We start from the raw sequence: 15,606 nt of genomic DNA on the forward strand, positions 1-15,606 counted from the left end.
TGATGGATTCAGCCCACAGAAAAGTGACAGTCTTCTCCTAACGGGCCACAGGCAGTACACAAACCTGAAGACAAGCCTCCACCATCCAACTAAAGTTACCAGTTGTCTCTTGAAAGTGTTCCAACTTTTTCAAGTGGATTTTGGAACAATCTGCTCAATGTTTGCTGAAGACTTTCTGGCAAGTTAGGCTTCTGGGGCTAATGATGGTCTTTTAATAACAGGCTTTAAAAAAAAACAGCACTACCTCTGCACTGCTGGAATGGACTAAGGTGACAAAGAGTGAGTGAGCAGACGGGCAGAGAGGAGGACACAGGGGTGCAGCTTTCACACTTGGGATGACTTTCTACCAGGAGAAACTTCAATCAGCTCTGCCAGGAGGGCAAGGCAACTGAGGGAGCCTCATCAATACTCTACAGTTATCTTGTAAGCATTGTGAAACCATTGATTTATCTATATATCATATTTACTGGTTTATTATTATGTTAATTCAAACATTACTTCAGTTCTTTGCATTGATACATTGTTTGTAACAGTTATTCCTCCAGAAGAAAAAAAAAGACTTTTCTTGGTATGACACATAAGGTCCAGTGATATCGCTAACATTACAACAGTGATGGAATGTAACTGAGTACATTTACTCAAGTACTATGTTATACAATTGAGGTACTTGTACTTGACTGAATTACTTCCATTTTCTGCTACTTTACACGTTCACTCCACTACATCTTGGAGGCTAATATTGTACTTCTTATCTGCTCTGTTTATTTGATATCTTCAGTTACTATTTAATTTGCAGATTGCACGCTGCAGCAAACAAAGTGAGCACATTTTAAAATCAATTTATTTTATTAACAATTGGATTTTTTTAAAAATGCACTTATGTATTCGGATAATCAGACATATGCTGAATACTGAATCTGATAATCATTCAGCCCACAGTATAAAGTATACAAACAAACTGTGTATAATTTTCTTTTACTTGTACTTTTGAAATTCAGTAGATTTAATAACCGGTACTTTTTTATAGATTTGTACTCAAGTACTATTCTTAACGGCGACTCACTTTTACCAAAGTAATATTTCAGGACTACTTTTTACAACACTGCACACTGCATAATTATTTTGTTAGATAAGTTGAGTCTTTGGCTGGTAACTCTCAAGCTACAGCCTTTTACATAATGTCTTCTTTTGTTCCTAAATTCAGTAGTCATCATGCAGCATCTGTTATCTGACTCACTGAATGGTGCCAACGGCTACCTCTACTTTCTGATGACTAACCAGACAGATGACTCTGATAGACTTGGTCGAGGGGGGTTAATTCAGCGCAGGGGGATGCTGGAGAGCGGGCTCTCCTGCCTAAGTGCTTCTTTGCTACTGATAAAACACCCAGCTTGTCAAAACACAGGACCCTTAAGGGGTCAAATAAAAGCAAATACGTAATGATGATGATGATGCCTTGTGTGGTACACGCTAACAAAGAGATTTTTTTTCTAATATCTAAAAAGCACCATTCACTTCTAAAAGAAAAAAAAAGATGTCAAGCAGTCTGCAGCTTCAGGATGTTCCCCTGGGCTCAAGAGGACAGGGAAACAGCCAGTTGAATCCCGTCTTTGTTTCTGTTGCCAGGGTAGTGTTTGGATAAGGGGGCTTTGAGGTAGAATGCTGGAACTTATCGAAACAATTCCCCGAGACCCCCTGCCTCCCCGTCTGACTCAGATCACAAGCGTGGTATGGAAAAACGCACCAAGCAGCATGAGACAGACCTAAACGTAAAATTGTATCAAATACCTGAGCTCTCCTGCTCCATGGAGAGTCAAAACAAATACTGTCCTATACCATCAAACTGAGCAGGTAGTTGAGGTTAATCATGTTCCAAATGTCATGTTACACGCTTACAGGGATTACATGCTTGAGGAAAGAATGAGGTCACCCTCAAGGTAATGTAATAGTGCAGATTACCATGAGCAAATTGAATTTGACTCTGATCCAACACATATTGGGTGTCATGCAGAAGACTGCCGGTTCTCAGCAGAGTTGGCGCTAATTTGAACATGCAGCACAAAGCCGTCCCGCAAAGTGTCCGCTTCTTTTCGGCTACTGACAAATTAGGTGCTGTGTAGCTGTGTTGTGATCTCCTGTTGTGGATGATGATGATGTGATTATGAAGCATTCACACAGAAAGTAGGACACTGGGAACAAATTGGGTCAGTAGATACAGTATATCTTCATAGGTATGGTGCAGATGAGGGGAGTAGTGGTCCTGCGTCTAGAGGGGCTAGCTCCCTCCGTCTGCCACCGCCACTGACTCTCCATGTGTGTATGGCAGCTCACTCTAATGAGGTGACGAAGAATGTGAGGAATGCCATGCTCACGCTGAAATGAGAGGGGCTGGGGTGAGAGACATCAGTCTGAGAGAGGCTGCCCACCTTCTAATTAATATGTGCTGAGCATGACCAAAAAGGCTGGAGTACGGCCCTGGTCAGAGACACACTGACCTGTTCGCCACAGCCGCCGATCACACCTGATTTAACATGGAGTAAAGTCCAGGAGAAGGAGTCGTGTAAACACAGACTGTAGACACCTGAAGACAGTAAAACCAAAATATTTTGGTGTGAAGCAGACTTGAAGAAATTGCCCAAGAGTGGGGCTGTGCTGGCCTTAGAATCGTGATATTTTTAGGCTACATCTTGATACACAAAACATATAGCAGGATATATTGAAAGCCCATCAAAAGCACTTCCAATGCTTGGACTGGATGACAAATCAAATTCTATATTTTTGTCCAAACCTAGCCGAGTCCGAGAATGTAGTAACCAAACCTGACCGGAACGTGACAGGCATTCTGCTTCTTATGTCCGAATCTGGCTCGAGCCTGACGCAGTTAATGTTGGATGGAGGATGGGTCACAGCCCAGAATAGACGCTGTTAGCTTTTGGTGTGGATCCAAATCCAGGATTGTTTTTCTCACTTTCTTCAACATTGTTGTTAACCATTCAGGGAATAATGCACAGATCTTGATAAAAAAACAAAAATAAAAAAACAAATCTAAATCAAAAATCAATCTATGATTGAGTGCAAAAGGGACTGTGCAGGCTTGGTGGATGTATGCACTCTACTGAGCTCCATTCTAGCTTTATAGTATATTGGATAACTGGATATCAGATCAGTATCATTGTAGGGATGACTATTGGTTCTTTCGCAAAATATTAACACAATGAGATTTGTGATAAATAACAGATGTAATGACTTGTGGGTAAAGGCAAGTATCAGAACAAGTAGAGCAGTCTGGTAAGTTCAGAAAATTGCATCACTTTCCTGTAATGCAGCCTTCAAAACCAGGAAAAGACAGCACTTATACCATATCACGATATCCAAAATCGGGGACGAGACATAGTGTCATATCAGGATAATGATATAATATTGCCCAGCCCTACCCAGGAGGAGCTGCCAATCAAATAACGCTGAGAGTTATTAACTTCTCTTCCGTCTTTCTGCCTTGAGCAGAGCAGACATGACACTTCTCAACACCAGTTAATCATTACAGCTTCTTGCCAGTCAATGGCAGCTTGTTAAAGTGAACTGATGTTAGAACAATAATGAGCTGTGGGGGCTGTTAACAGTGAAGAAGGAGGAGGCGGCTCTCTGTTGTTCCCTCTGGCAGACGGTGGATGGGTTAATAACAGGCTGTCTCTGTAGGGGCAGATGGGACTCTCTCCGGGTCCCTGGGAGACTGAGCCCAGCAAGCGTTGTTGCTTGAAAACACACATTAACAGAAAAAACACTCGCAGACACGCACATGCCGCTCTCACTCGTGCACATTTCATCACAAGCTGCAAACATTTTCCTCTCAGCTTTGAAGTGTAGTGAAGCCTAGAGGAGGAGATTCCGGGCTAACGACGTCCAACATGGGACTCCTCCGCAGCAGGGGCCAATCACACGGCATTTCTGAGAGACAGAGCTCATGTTCCAGGGGGAGAAACCACAGGAGCCACTGGCCAAACACAGTCATCAGCATATTACAAGGGACAGGCCCTGGGCTCCTCTATTACCTCAGTATGGACTTGTTTGGAAGCTATTATTAGTGATTGCTTCAGGCCTTGATCTATAAGACTATACGATGACTTCAGTGATAATTGATGAAAAGTATATCTTTGCATAGAGTAAAAAATATGTATGACACTGCAACCTCTGCATCAATCAGCAATGGCTCAGGTGACGTCATACAGCCAGGCTTTGTTAGCAGGATTAGTAAGAGGAAGGACCTCACACTGTGATGACAGAAGACAGTTTCGTGGAAAATTTGAAACAGAAACTACATTCTTCATTGAGTGTCGTACAGTCATGTTAAAGCCAAGGACTTTCTACTTCTAGATACAAAAAGCATGGGAGCATGATCACTTCTTACGTTTCTCTGTGCTGTAAGTGATTTTATTTTTGGCCAGGTAAACTGCAAACCAAAAAGTCCAACAGGTTAACGAGTTAACGAGCCAGTGTGTAAAACCCCTTTCTCTTTCCAGTAAAAACAAATGTTTACACATTCTATTCTAGACAGATAAAGCCAGAAGGGTTTGAATGTGCTACGGGTCATGTTCTTGGACATTGCTGCATTTCTCTTCTCCATGTCTCCAACCTAATGTGCTGGCAGCACGCCCGGATTAACAAGACAAAAACATTTCTGCTCTCTTCCCTATTTTGTTCTCACTATTATGAGGTAGATTATCTTTCACACAGAGATAAGCTATAATAAACGTGTGAGGGAAGCACTTCAAAACCGAGCCAATATAGGCCTCGCTATAATGCTTTCTGATTAGACAGGCCCCTTCTGACTCTGGGGAGGTGTTACACAGGACCCCTCTGTAATCCAATATGCAGCAGCTTTCAATTAAGGTGCCCCGGGAGTTCAAGACCTTGATATGCTTAAACAGGAGTTACATTCTCCTCAGCACTCGGTGGCATCCCCTAATAACATCACATCATCTACAAAAAAACTGCCTACACTTCTTGTTGTTAGTAAGTGGTCCTCACTTTGAATTCTGGGGCTAAAAGTCAAGCATCTCCTTCTCATTAACTCTTGAGAAAAGGCTTGTGTAAGCAAGACACTGATCTAAGATCATACATTATGTGTTGTAAGATCTCTCATTAGATTCTTCAGCATTCTAGATGTTTAAAGTAAGCTTTAGTTTGACAGTGAAAAGAAAAAAAACCTGCCTTTCAGTGTCTGAATGGAGCTTGTTTCCCTCCTCTGTTTAGGGCTATAGACAGGACTGATGCAACACGATCAATATTTAAAACCGTTCCTTGAATAGCATCATCTGGTAGTGGCTCAAACTTTCCATAAGCAAAGATGTCCAGGCCTGCAGCAGGGAGCAGATAGGAGTGTTTCTGTGTGTCAAGGACAAGCTGTGGCAGTCGCCCAAAGAGAGCCTGAGCCAACGCAGCAAACTAAGCTAAACACACTCCACTAACAGCAATGCAACTAACTGAAGACATCAGCACATCATTAGACAAAAGAAATGTTTTTCTTAGGGGCAGTGAGGGGATTAGGACCTTTCAAACAGCCTATCTGATAGTGGAAAGCTGATTTAAACAATTCATGATCAAAACCAGATGTATTCAATGGATTACACCTAAAAGCCATAGGGAAAACAACTGTGTGTGCTCATGCCAGTAGTGAAATGTACAGTGTGGCAACCATGACATTCTTGATTTATACATAACACATGAATATAATGTGTTTCCTGTCATGGAAAGTCATAGCAGCCACTGGAGCGCTCAGCAGGGCAAGTGGGTGATTTCCTTTCAGATCTAATCTTTTTCGGTAGCCCATATTTTTGGGAGCTGTAATGACCTGCATATGCACAGATGTTTATGTACAGGGCTTCTGTGCCTGCCCGCTCCTTACAGGTAATGGAGGACAGAAGCAGTGTATCCCGATGGGCAGTCTTCTTCTGGTCTCAATCAGCATGTGTGAAGGATTCCATTGTCAAATTGAGTATGCAGCCCAATCCTGGGGGCTTTCAGTTATGATAATAAGGAGTATGTGTCAGAATATGTATGCTCAAACGGTCTTCTGCTTACTGACTACAAGAGTGGGTCAGTTATGACAGGTTTTTGAAAATAATCCAATCATGTTCTTCATTTTCTTCCTTGTTCTCCTCAGGTCTTGGTACGTTGGACACAAACTCATGGAGCCCCCTTCAATGGTCCTACTGGGGCTCCTTCTTGTTTATGGACTAGCATGCGGTGTCCAGCAGACTCAGGGGAGTCCATCAGATAGCAGCCATGGCAGCGACAGGACACAAGAATTTGAGAGTAGTGACGATGGTCTAGAGAAAGAGTTTCTCTATGCCGGAAGGAGCAAGCGTGCTCCAGCTGACCCGCAGCAGGACAAGTGCTCCTACACTTTCATTGTGCCTCAACAAAAAGTGACCGGAGCCATCTGTGTCAACTCCAAGGAGCCAGAGGCCATGCTGGAGAACCGGGTTAACAAACAGGAGTTGGAGCTGCTAAATGTGGAGCTACAGAAACAGAAGAGGCAGATTGAGACCCTGCAACAATTGGTAGAAGTGGACGGAGGTATTGTCAATGAGGTCAAGCTTTTGAGGAAGGAGAGCCGAAACATGAACTCCAGAGTCACTCAGCTGTATATGCAGCTGCTGCACGAGATCATCAGGAAAAGAGACAATGCCCTAGAGTTGGCTCAGATGGAGAACAGGATCCTGAACCAAACCTCTGAGATGCAACAGCTCACCAGTCGATACAAAGATCTCGAGCACAAGTACCAGCACTTGGCTTCCTTGGCCACAAACCAATCGACTCTTATTGCCCTGTTGGAGGAGCAGTGCCAAAGCCGTCCTCCGCCTCGCCATGTTCCCGTCCCCCAGCCACGGCCTCAGCCACCTCCGCCATCACCACCTCTCAACAAGCCTTACCAGCCGCCTGTCCTTCCACGAATTAGCAACCCGATCAGCAACGAGATCCAGAGCGACCAAAAATCTCCCCCTGTTCTTCCGACGATGCCCACAGGCACACACAGCCCCTCCACCACTGACAAGCCCTCTGGTGAGTCTAACAGCAAGTCCAACGCAAACTTTTCATTAAAGTTCTATTTTTGATGCTTTCTTACCAAAAACATCCGTGGCCATCACAAACAAAGGATTGTGTGTCTGAGCCCACAACATTGGGAACCTCTTAATCATTAATCACACGACAATGGCAAGTACCCATTCTCTGAGTAATAGCTGATTTAAATACACCCCACACATTCCCAGAGCAAAGGGCTCTTGGGGAGAACAGAAAGGCTGTTGTCTGTAGCCTTTTGAGATGCGTATCATCTAATTGCCGTGATTCAACTCACGCAAAAAAACACAAAGCATATTAGCAGGATAAATACATGTGCCTTAATGGATAGCTGGATCCAAGCCCATAGGGCTCTTAAACACATGTTAGTGGAAGATAAAGCTTTAAAATTGTTGTGAAGGGTATTTTGTGTTATCGGTTGCAGTCAATAGTCTACTGCTGTTCCATTTCATTAAGAGACTTCAGTTTTAATACGGTGGAAAAAAGCAAATCATTCCCAACATGACTACTGGGAGCTTTTTTCCATTGACATTTTGTGATGCTGCTTTCCATTTTCACCAGGCTGCATGTGAACGGTAGCCTTTGTATGGAATCTTTGAAAAGAGGCAAGTAATTTCCTGCCCACAGCCGTGCAACGAACACCCTAAAATGTTACATAAACCCTTAACACGAACAGTGAGCTTCACACAATGCAGGAAAGGAGGGAGGACGAGAGAGACCTGAAAGAGCAACAGAGGCAAACAGAGGGACGGCATCTCAGGAAAAGGGGAGGGGGTGCAAACAGAAAGAGATACCAGGAGTCAGTGATGTCATTTGTTCCAGTTGCACCAGGCAAGAATCAGTCATATGTTCCACCAAAGCTGCAGACTTTATCAGGCAGAACAGAGCAGGGCAGGGCAGGGCAGGGCAGCTCTCTGGCTTGTATCTGCTCAACAGAGACATTCCTGAGAGTAAATGGATGGCAGAGAGAGGGTCAAGAAACATATCATCCGCAGTCATTTGATAAAAGAAAGAAAAACTTCTGGCTTTTCACATTATGTGAACACTTTGGCGTGTTAGCTTGACATATAATAAATTAAGTGCTTTGTTTCTTCTTTCATATATCTTCACTTTTATTATATCCCTTGCAAACTGTTGATGCAGCCCCTTCCCTCACCTCTAGCCCCTATTCCCTTTTCATTTGTCTCCGTTGTATTTAAAGACTTTGTAATCCGAGCCAATTGGCAAACTACACGGGTGTGAAATCTTGAGAACTTTCACAGCCAATTGAATCAGGAGAGCCAGTTGCCCCTTAAGTGTTTTTCCCAATCTGCTGGGTTTGGAATTTGGGCTAAAATCTAATGGCACACAGGAATATTACGTTTCACTGATTTGCAGCTAGAAATCCAATAAAACTATTGACCTTGTGCAAAATGCACAGAACAATTTTAGTGCACATTCTACTTCCACTGCATGATAGTGCAGGGCTGATGCTGCACAATTAAAAGAAATACATCTTCATAACATGCTTGTAACTCCACCCAACTTATGGTAATACTGGCAAAAAACTTAGGATTAAACAGCTGTCCATAAATGAATGAATCCCGGAAATCCACTCTTCAAAACTCGATGTGAGGCCTTAATATGGCTGCCTCCACTGAAAATGAGAGTCTGTATAATATAAAATCCATATATAAACCAAAGTGAAAGTAATATAATAATCCTTCACTGTTAAGCATCACAGATGCTAAAAGGTTTTTGCTACTGTTTCATCATTCAGTTAGTCAGGATTCCCTCTGCCCTCATGCCAGTGTTTCTTTTGGCTGCCCAGCCGGCAGCCATTTCCCTCATGAGAGGAGCAGCCAAAGTCAATTCTACTGTTAAAATGAGAGCCTCTGTTGAAAAATGGGATTCCCTATGGCAGAGTATAAAAAGTCTTTTTCTCATTCCGGCTTTGTCTCCATTTCCCTTACTTAACCTCTGAGATGCAGCTGTAACCGACTGGATTTTACATGCTTTAAATGTCTTCTTGTCTTTTTTTTGTTCAGGTCCGTTTAAGGATTGTCTACAGGCTCTGGAAGATGGCCACACTGGCAGCGGCATGTTCCTGGTGAAGCCGGAGAATGCCAACCGGCTTATGCAGGTGTGGTGTGACCAGAGACATGATCCAGGTGGCTGGACCGTGATCCAGAGGAGGGTGGACGGATCTGTCAACTTTTTCAGGAACTGGGAGACGTACAAGGTGCGACAACTTCACACCAAATCAAGGACCTCATAGTTTAGAGGGCAGCTGGTGGCTTATGTAGGTTTTTTTGACACTGACCAGATGCACACCAGTAATGACTAGGTAATTGTTCAGCTTTCAAAATGTCTGATGTAGTACCGGCCTCGGTCACTGCCCGGCCTTATGACTCATTAATTCCAGCAACATCAGTTGGTCTTTATGAATGACTTCACACTAAAATAAAAATGTGGGAATATTGGATTGAAATGTAACAATGGTTGGCTGTGTCAGCATTCTTGAGGGTTATGGACATAAACTTTATTTTCTGAATAATGCACCAGACGGTACCCGCTAAACGGGGCTGTCTGGACATCATTTTGTATTCAGAGGAGCTCATTTTCTTCTGAAAGGGAAATCCCACACATGGAGCAGCAATTCAGTGGTAAACATTTGCTTTCTGGCCAAAAATTCAAGAGGGTCCTGATTAAATCTTAGCTTAGGGCAACAATGAAGAACTTTCCAAGACTTTTACGAAAACCTTTAAACCACATGAGATCCTAAACTGCATTGTACACTCATCAGAAGGAGTGTTTCCATGATTCAAAGCATGTGTAGGGTAGGGGATACCGCAAACCCACTTACAGTATGACTGGAGCCAGAACAAAGTGGTAAGACAGCATCCAGCATGTTGGATTTCATACTATATGCGCTGTACCCTGCTGTGTTTTCAATAACAAAATAATAGTGGAAATCTGGACACCTGATGCTCGCTATAAACTTGACTCAGCGGGTCCATTTATAATAATGTTCCTTGACGATAAACAACCCCACAGAAGAGCTAAATTCATAGTTGCCTCCAGAACACGTGCAATGACCTTGAATCATCCCAGAGACATCCAAACTGTTCCAAGAAGCTTCCAGAAAGGATCTTACTGATAATGTTTTTCTTATCACTGTGCTTCACAGCAAGGTTTTGGCAACATCGATGGTGAGTACTGGCTCGGTCTGGAGAACATCTACTGGCTGACTAACCAGGCAAACTACAAGCTGCTGGTCACGCTGGAGGACTGGTCAGGCAGAAAGGTGTTTGCAGAGTATGCCAGCTTCAGAGTGGAGAATGAGGCTGACTTCTACAAGCTGAGGGTGGGCCGTTATCATGGCAACGCCGGCGACTCGCTCACCTGGCATAACGGCAAACAGTTCACAACACTGGACAGAGACCATGATGCATATACAGGTAATATATTACGTTAGAAAGTGTTGAACTGGGATCCAGGGATGCATGATATGGATTTTTTTTAGCGAAAAGAAAACTGCCAATTTCACATTAGTGGTTGGGGGCACACACATGACTTATTTCAGAGTCTAAATACATCCCCTTTGTGCTGTGCGCCACACTTTGCGCCCAGATGAATGTGTTTAACTAGCAAAGTGGACTTGGACACACCCTAAACATACTAGCGCCATGAGCTATAGACCCTCTAAATAGGCCCAGTATGTGTTCAATGCACAATTTATGGTAATGAATGCAGCTTGAAAGTTTTTCTTCTTTCCATAATTCTAGGTAACTGTGCCCACTACCAGAAGGGAGGCTGGTGGTACAACTCTTGTGCCCATTCAAATTTGAATGGAGTTTGGTACAGAGGAGGACACTACCGCAGCCGCTACCAAGATGGAGTCTACTGGGCAGAGTTCAGAGGAGGAGCCTATTCACTGAAGAAAGTGGTCATGATGATCCGTCCAAACCCAAATACCTTCCACTAAGCATCCAAGGAACACTTACTGTACTGTATCTCTCACTAAACAAAAAACTTTACAGCTCTAAAATCCATGCGATCTTTTTTTTTACTTTGTGTTAAATGGAGGGGCACCAGACCAAGCCAGATATCAAAGACAAAGATAATGTCTAAAGGTGCAATATGCAAACATCAGACTGATAAACTGGTACCTCCTGACAGATCACAGAATCTGTGCACTTTGTGCAGTGTTATTCAATTGTCAGTATCATTTTCCCTTTCACACCCAGTAAAGACTTGTGCTCACTGCTCAGGAGTTGTTTTAAACACACTGTCTTTGATAAAACAAAAGCCTGCCTATTTGATCTGAGTGAGAAAAACAATGAACACTAATTTGAGATAAAAGAACCGAATACAACAATTCAGTTAAGTAGCTTTGAGATAGGAACCCTACAATATATACTGTATATTTAGTATGTACGTAAAGTTCTTTTTTGCCATAACACGCAAATGAGGTTGACACAGGAAACGTATCCAGTGACTTTTAATTTCATTCGAAATACATTTTACAAATGTGTAATTTATAGGAACAGTAACATTATCATTGACTTGTAACAGGGTTGATATTCTGGCCAGTTTTTTTACAATAAAATATACTATAAAAATCGTGCCATTTATTTTCTTACATAAAACCAAAACTGATACAATTACCCAACATTATTATCAGTCTGCTTGTACAACTTTTAATAGGTTTGAGGAGGTACACACTCTTTAAAGTCCTGCTTTTTCTTCTTAAAAAAAACAAAAAAAAACTTGTTTTGAAATCTTGAATTGCTTGAACAGGTATCCAACAATTTGCTTGTATGAATCAAGCACTGTATTTACTGTATAAATCTAGTGGTTTGTTGATGTCAATAGATCCAAAACATTGTGTTTGTACATAAAAGATATTTGTAATATAATGTATTAAGACCTGTTATGTCATTATTAAGTTGCAATAAAACATGTACAGCTTGTGTGTTTCTCTTTTTTTGTGTCCTGTTGTATAAAGCACACTTAGTATAGCCAGCAAGCTGTCCCATAATTAACATTTATACACTTTCCAAAAGTGAAAGTTACACATTATTAAAAAAGGTGAGTACGTCTGGCATAACAATGTATCATGTGTCAGCTGTCATGAACAGGAATTACACTTTAATGTAATGTAGTCATTAAGTGTAATTTAGCTAATGAATTTAATTGACGCAGAGCTGCCATGACAGTGCTATTAGTGTTTTAACAGTTCATCATGGATGAAATTGCACTAATTATATCGTTTAAAGGCTTTTCAGCTCTACCATTTAAAGCAAGTTGTTTATCCAGTTACAGTAATTACTAAGACTGTCGCTAAGATTTTGAATATTAATACTTTTGAAAACTTAATACTACCCTGTGGTGACATTAAGGCAACATTATGTAGAAATTGGGCATTTTGTATGATGTGGTGCTCCCCACAGTTTCTGACTGCAACACAAAAAATCTCAGGTCTGTAACAATTTGTCAGACGTAAGGTAAGGGCCAACTACGAACAAAACTCATTATATCATAACCATGTTACATAATGTTGCTTTAAGTTTTTTAGTAATACAGATCACATTCCTGCTCTCAGATATCTTGCTTAAAAGAAAACACTGCCTTTGCTTTATTAGCTGCTAACACTAGCACTTAGCAGGCTATAGCCACTTGCTTTTCTAGAAGGTACTCAACATGCACAGTCCGACACACACAAAGGTCATTGCATCATTTTTAATGCTCAATTTGTTGTGGCTAACCTCCCTAAAAGTCTACTCTTCATTTGTAGAATCAACATTTACATGTTCCTCAATATATTGAAGCATGCAAAAAGAAACCTTATAGCATATAAACACATGATGGTCCTTATTTTGACAAAGTCAGATATGCCATTTTGGGTATTATTCATTAGAATCTTAATTGAGTGAAATTGGAGCATACAGTGTTTATAATGTGAATAAAATGCAAATCTGTAAAACATTTAATTGCATTGTATTGTATTGTAATTTGAACGTAATTTGGATAAAATGCAAAAGATTTCTTCTGTGTTCAAAGCCAGTCACAGTTCACAACACATTCCTCCACCATGCAGCAACCACAGCTACATCATCTTGCAATACCTCATTTGTTCTCTTTAATTTTCACTAATAGCTCAACAATTTCTACAGTTAACAGAAGTAAACATTTATTTTAAAGCACAGTAACAAATAATGTGCTATATGTTGTCTCAAATACTGTCAAGCACAGTGTTTGCGTGTAGAGTCAGCACACCAGGGACTGACAAATGAAATGTGACAGGCTTGTAAAACTAATGCATATAGCAGTCCCCTCCACTGACAGCAGAAACCACCTTTACTTTACTATGTGTCAATGAGATTTCCAAAGACAGCTGGAAAATGAGGCAAAAATGATTTTACACTGCAATGAACCAAGCTCCATTAATGCCATACTGTATTTTGTCACAAGACTTGAGTTGAGGAAGGTTTAGACAAGAGAGCATTTGAAATCAATTTAGTATGAATCACTGTGACTGACAACTTTAAAGACAATCTGAAATTGTTTAAAGGGGGCAATTATCAGCAGAGCAAAGCGTGCATGCGGATTGAAAATCCCTTGCTTCAAATAAAACCCAATTCACCATGTTAGCATTTTGTACTGCCAAAGTAAAGATGGATGCTTAGGTGATAGTAGCCAAAACACTTGTCCTACATTAAAACGACAAACACTGGCAGCTGAAACTGGCTCATAAGTCAAAAGCTGAAAAGCTTTCTTCCCCATGACAGAGAGGATCTGGATGAAACAAAGGAAGTCATTCATCACTGTGACTGTCACTCTTGTAAGCTGTGTTCTTACTAAAGATGGATGGGACAGTAAAATACACTTTTTACCAAATTCCTCTCTATTCACGGACAGATCAACACTTTTATATAGCAATTACACCCTAAAACCAGTTTACGTCTGCTTAGTCAATCAGCCTAATCGCGGTAAAACAGAGGACGGTGTTTCATCGTCTCCATAAACAGAAACGACAGACTCTTTGGATGCCGTGTACGTCTGAGGACTCACCACGATGGAAAACCTTCAGTAAGGGTGGCCTCTGCAGCCCCCACTCCTCAACCAACATGGAAAACCATGAGCTGACACAGTGCTCACTCAGCACAAAGAGAACCGCATTTCCTGAGCCTTCAAACCTGAACCTTCAAACTGGCCCTGCATTGTTGTTTCACTTATGTAAAAGTCCATGTCCTTGGACTTCTAATAGAGCCATATTTAACTTTCCTGTGCTCTGTGTGAACCCGTCTTACTCCAGCTCTAAAGTAAACTGGAGGAACCACAGAATAAATCTGTCATTGGGGATTTTAACCACTTTTCCAGGCTGTCCTCACCAGAACAATTGCTGGTGGTCATCTGTGCAAACATTGTAGTACGACCTGTTAGGCAATGACCCCTAGTGACCATAGTAATTATGATGGGAGCAAAAAAGGAAATCAGGTGACGCAGCATAAGAGCAAAAAAAGTCCATACTAGGAGGAGGATGGGGTTAGTGGTTGGGACAAACAAGCAGAGGACTTTCTCTTAGGACTTTCTCTCTTCCACTGTTCGTGTCCCATGTGAAACCAAAAGTCATCGGTGAGTTATTTCAACTTCCTTAAAGTACTTAAACTATGTCACATACATGACATATCTTTTAAGTTACTAACGTAGCTTATTTATTTTACTCAAACCATTATCTTTTCTGAAACCTCATCAATAGTTTTGTTACGTAAACGTAACCAAGTAGTTTTCGTGGCTTAAGCTAATCCAATTACGAATATTTCCCAAGGTTAACCAAATGACAACGAGAGCCCACATTGGTTTGCCTGTCACTGGCACTCTTCAACAGTCTTGTGTCATAGTGTGTTGTGGGAAAGGTCATATATCTTTTCATATATCTTATATTTTTTTAAATCATTCACAATTGACCTGTTCAGCCTTTTAGGTATGAGGGCGTACTTCAACTACGTAACATTGCTTATGCGTTACTAACGTAGCTTTCTTATTTTACACAAACCATTATCTTTTCCTAAAGCGAACCACGCATATTTTGTGCATTAACCTGACCAAACTACAACCATTTCACAAGTTTAAACAGATGATGACGAAGGCTAGCTCCACTTTGCCTGTCACTTGTACTCTCCAGTGGTCATGTATCATAGTTTTCCTGTTGTTGTGGAAAATTGTCATAAATGTAGTTTTGGGACTACATGTCGTTGATAGACATGTCGTTGATAGAAATAAGACAATAGTTTGATAAAATGTTCCATAGTTTGAGGTGTATGAATTAAATGCAAACCAACTTGACTGCACATAGCGAATATGCCCTGGCCCTGGTGCACCATCGCCACCGCTGCCGTATGACAGAAGATACAGAAGTATACACTGCCATTCCACCAGACTACAGTGCAGCTTCATTCCCCAGGCTGTGAGACTCCTGAACTAATCCTCAACACTCGATTGTCTAAAATAGATGTAGGTGGACTTAAGGATTCTTTTAAA

The 15,606-nt window shown here is 41.5% G+C and overlaps 1 protein-coding gene across 1 annotated transcript; it reads left to right on the plus strand.

Annotated features, from left to right (window-relative positions):
• The first annotated feature begins 146 nt into the window (after positions 1-146).
• Positions 147-11,204, plus strand: angptl2b (angiopoietin-like 2b). Its single transcript, XM_073466426.1, has 5 exons — positions 147-423; positions 6,161-7,062; positions 9,108-9,301; positions 10,250-10,520; positions 10,848-11,204. Exons 2-5 carry the CDS (start codon positions 6,186-6,188, stop codon positions 11,045-11,047), a joined length of 1,542 nt encoding a protein of 513 aa, XP_073322527.1. The 5' UTR covers positions 147-423; positions 6,161-6,185; the 3' UTR covers positions 11,048-11,204.
• Positions 11,205-15,606: the final 4,402 nt, after the last annotated feature.

This window comes from Pagrus major, chromosome 5, assembly GCF_040436345.1.
Source record: "Pagrus major chromosome 5, Pma_NU_1.0".
NCBI classification, from domain to species: Eukaryota; Metazoa; Chordata; class Actinopteri; order Spariformes; family Sparidae; genus Pagrus; species Pagrus major.

Coding starts and splice junctions, on each gene's coding strand:
- angptl2b (XM_073466426.1), top strand. CDS start 6,186: ATGGAGCCCCCTTCAATGGTCCTACTGGGGCTCCTTCTTGTTTATGGA. Junction 9,302..10,249: donor GGAACTGGGAGACGTACAAG/GTGCGACAACTT, acceptor TGTGCTTCACAG/CAAGGTTTTGGCAACATCGA. Junction 10,521..10,847: donor AGACCATGATGCATATACAG/GTAATATATTAC, acceptor CCATAATTCTAG/GTAACTGTGCCCACTACCAG.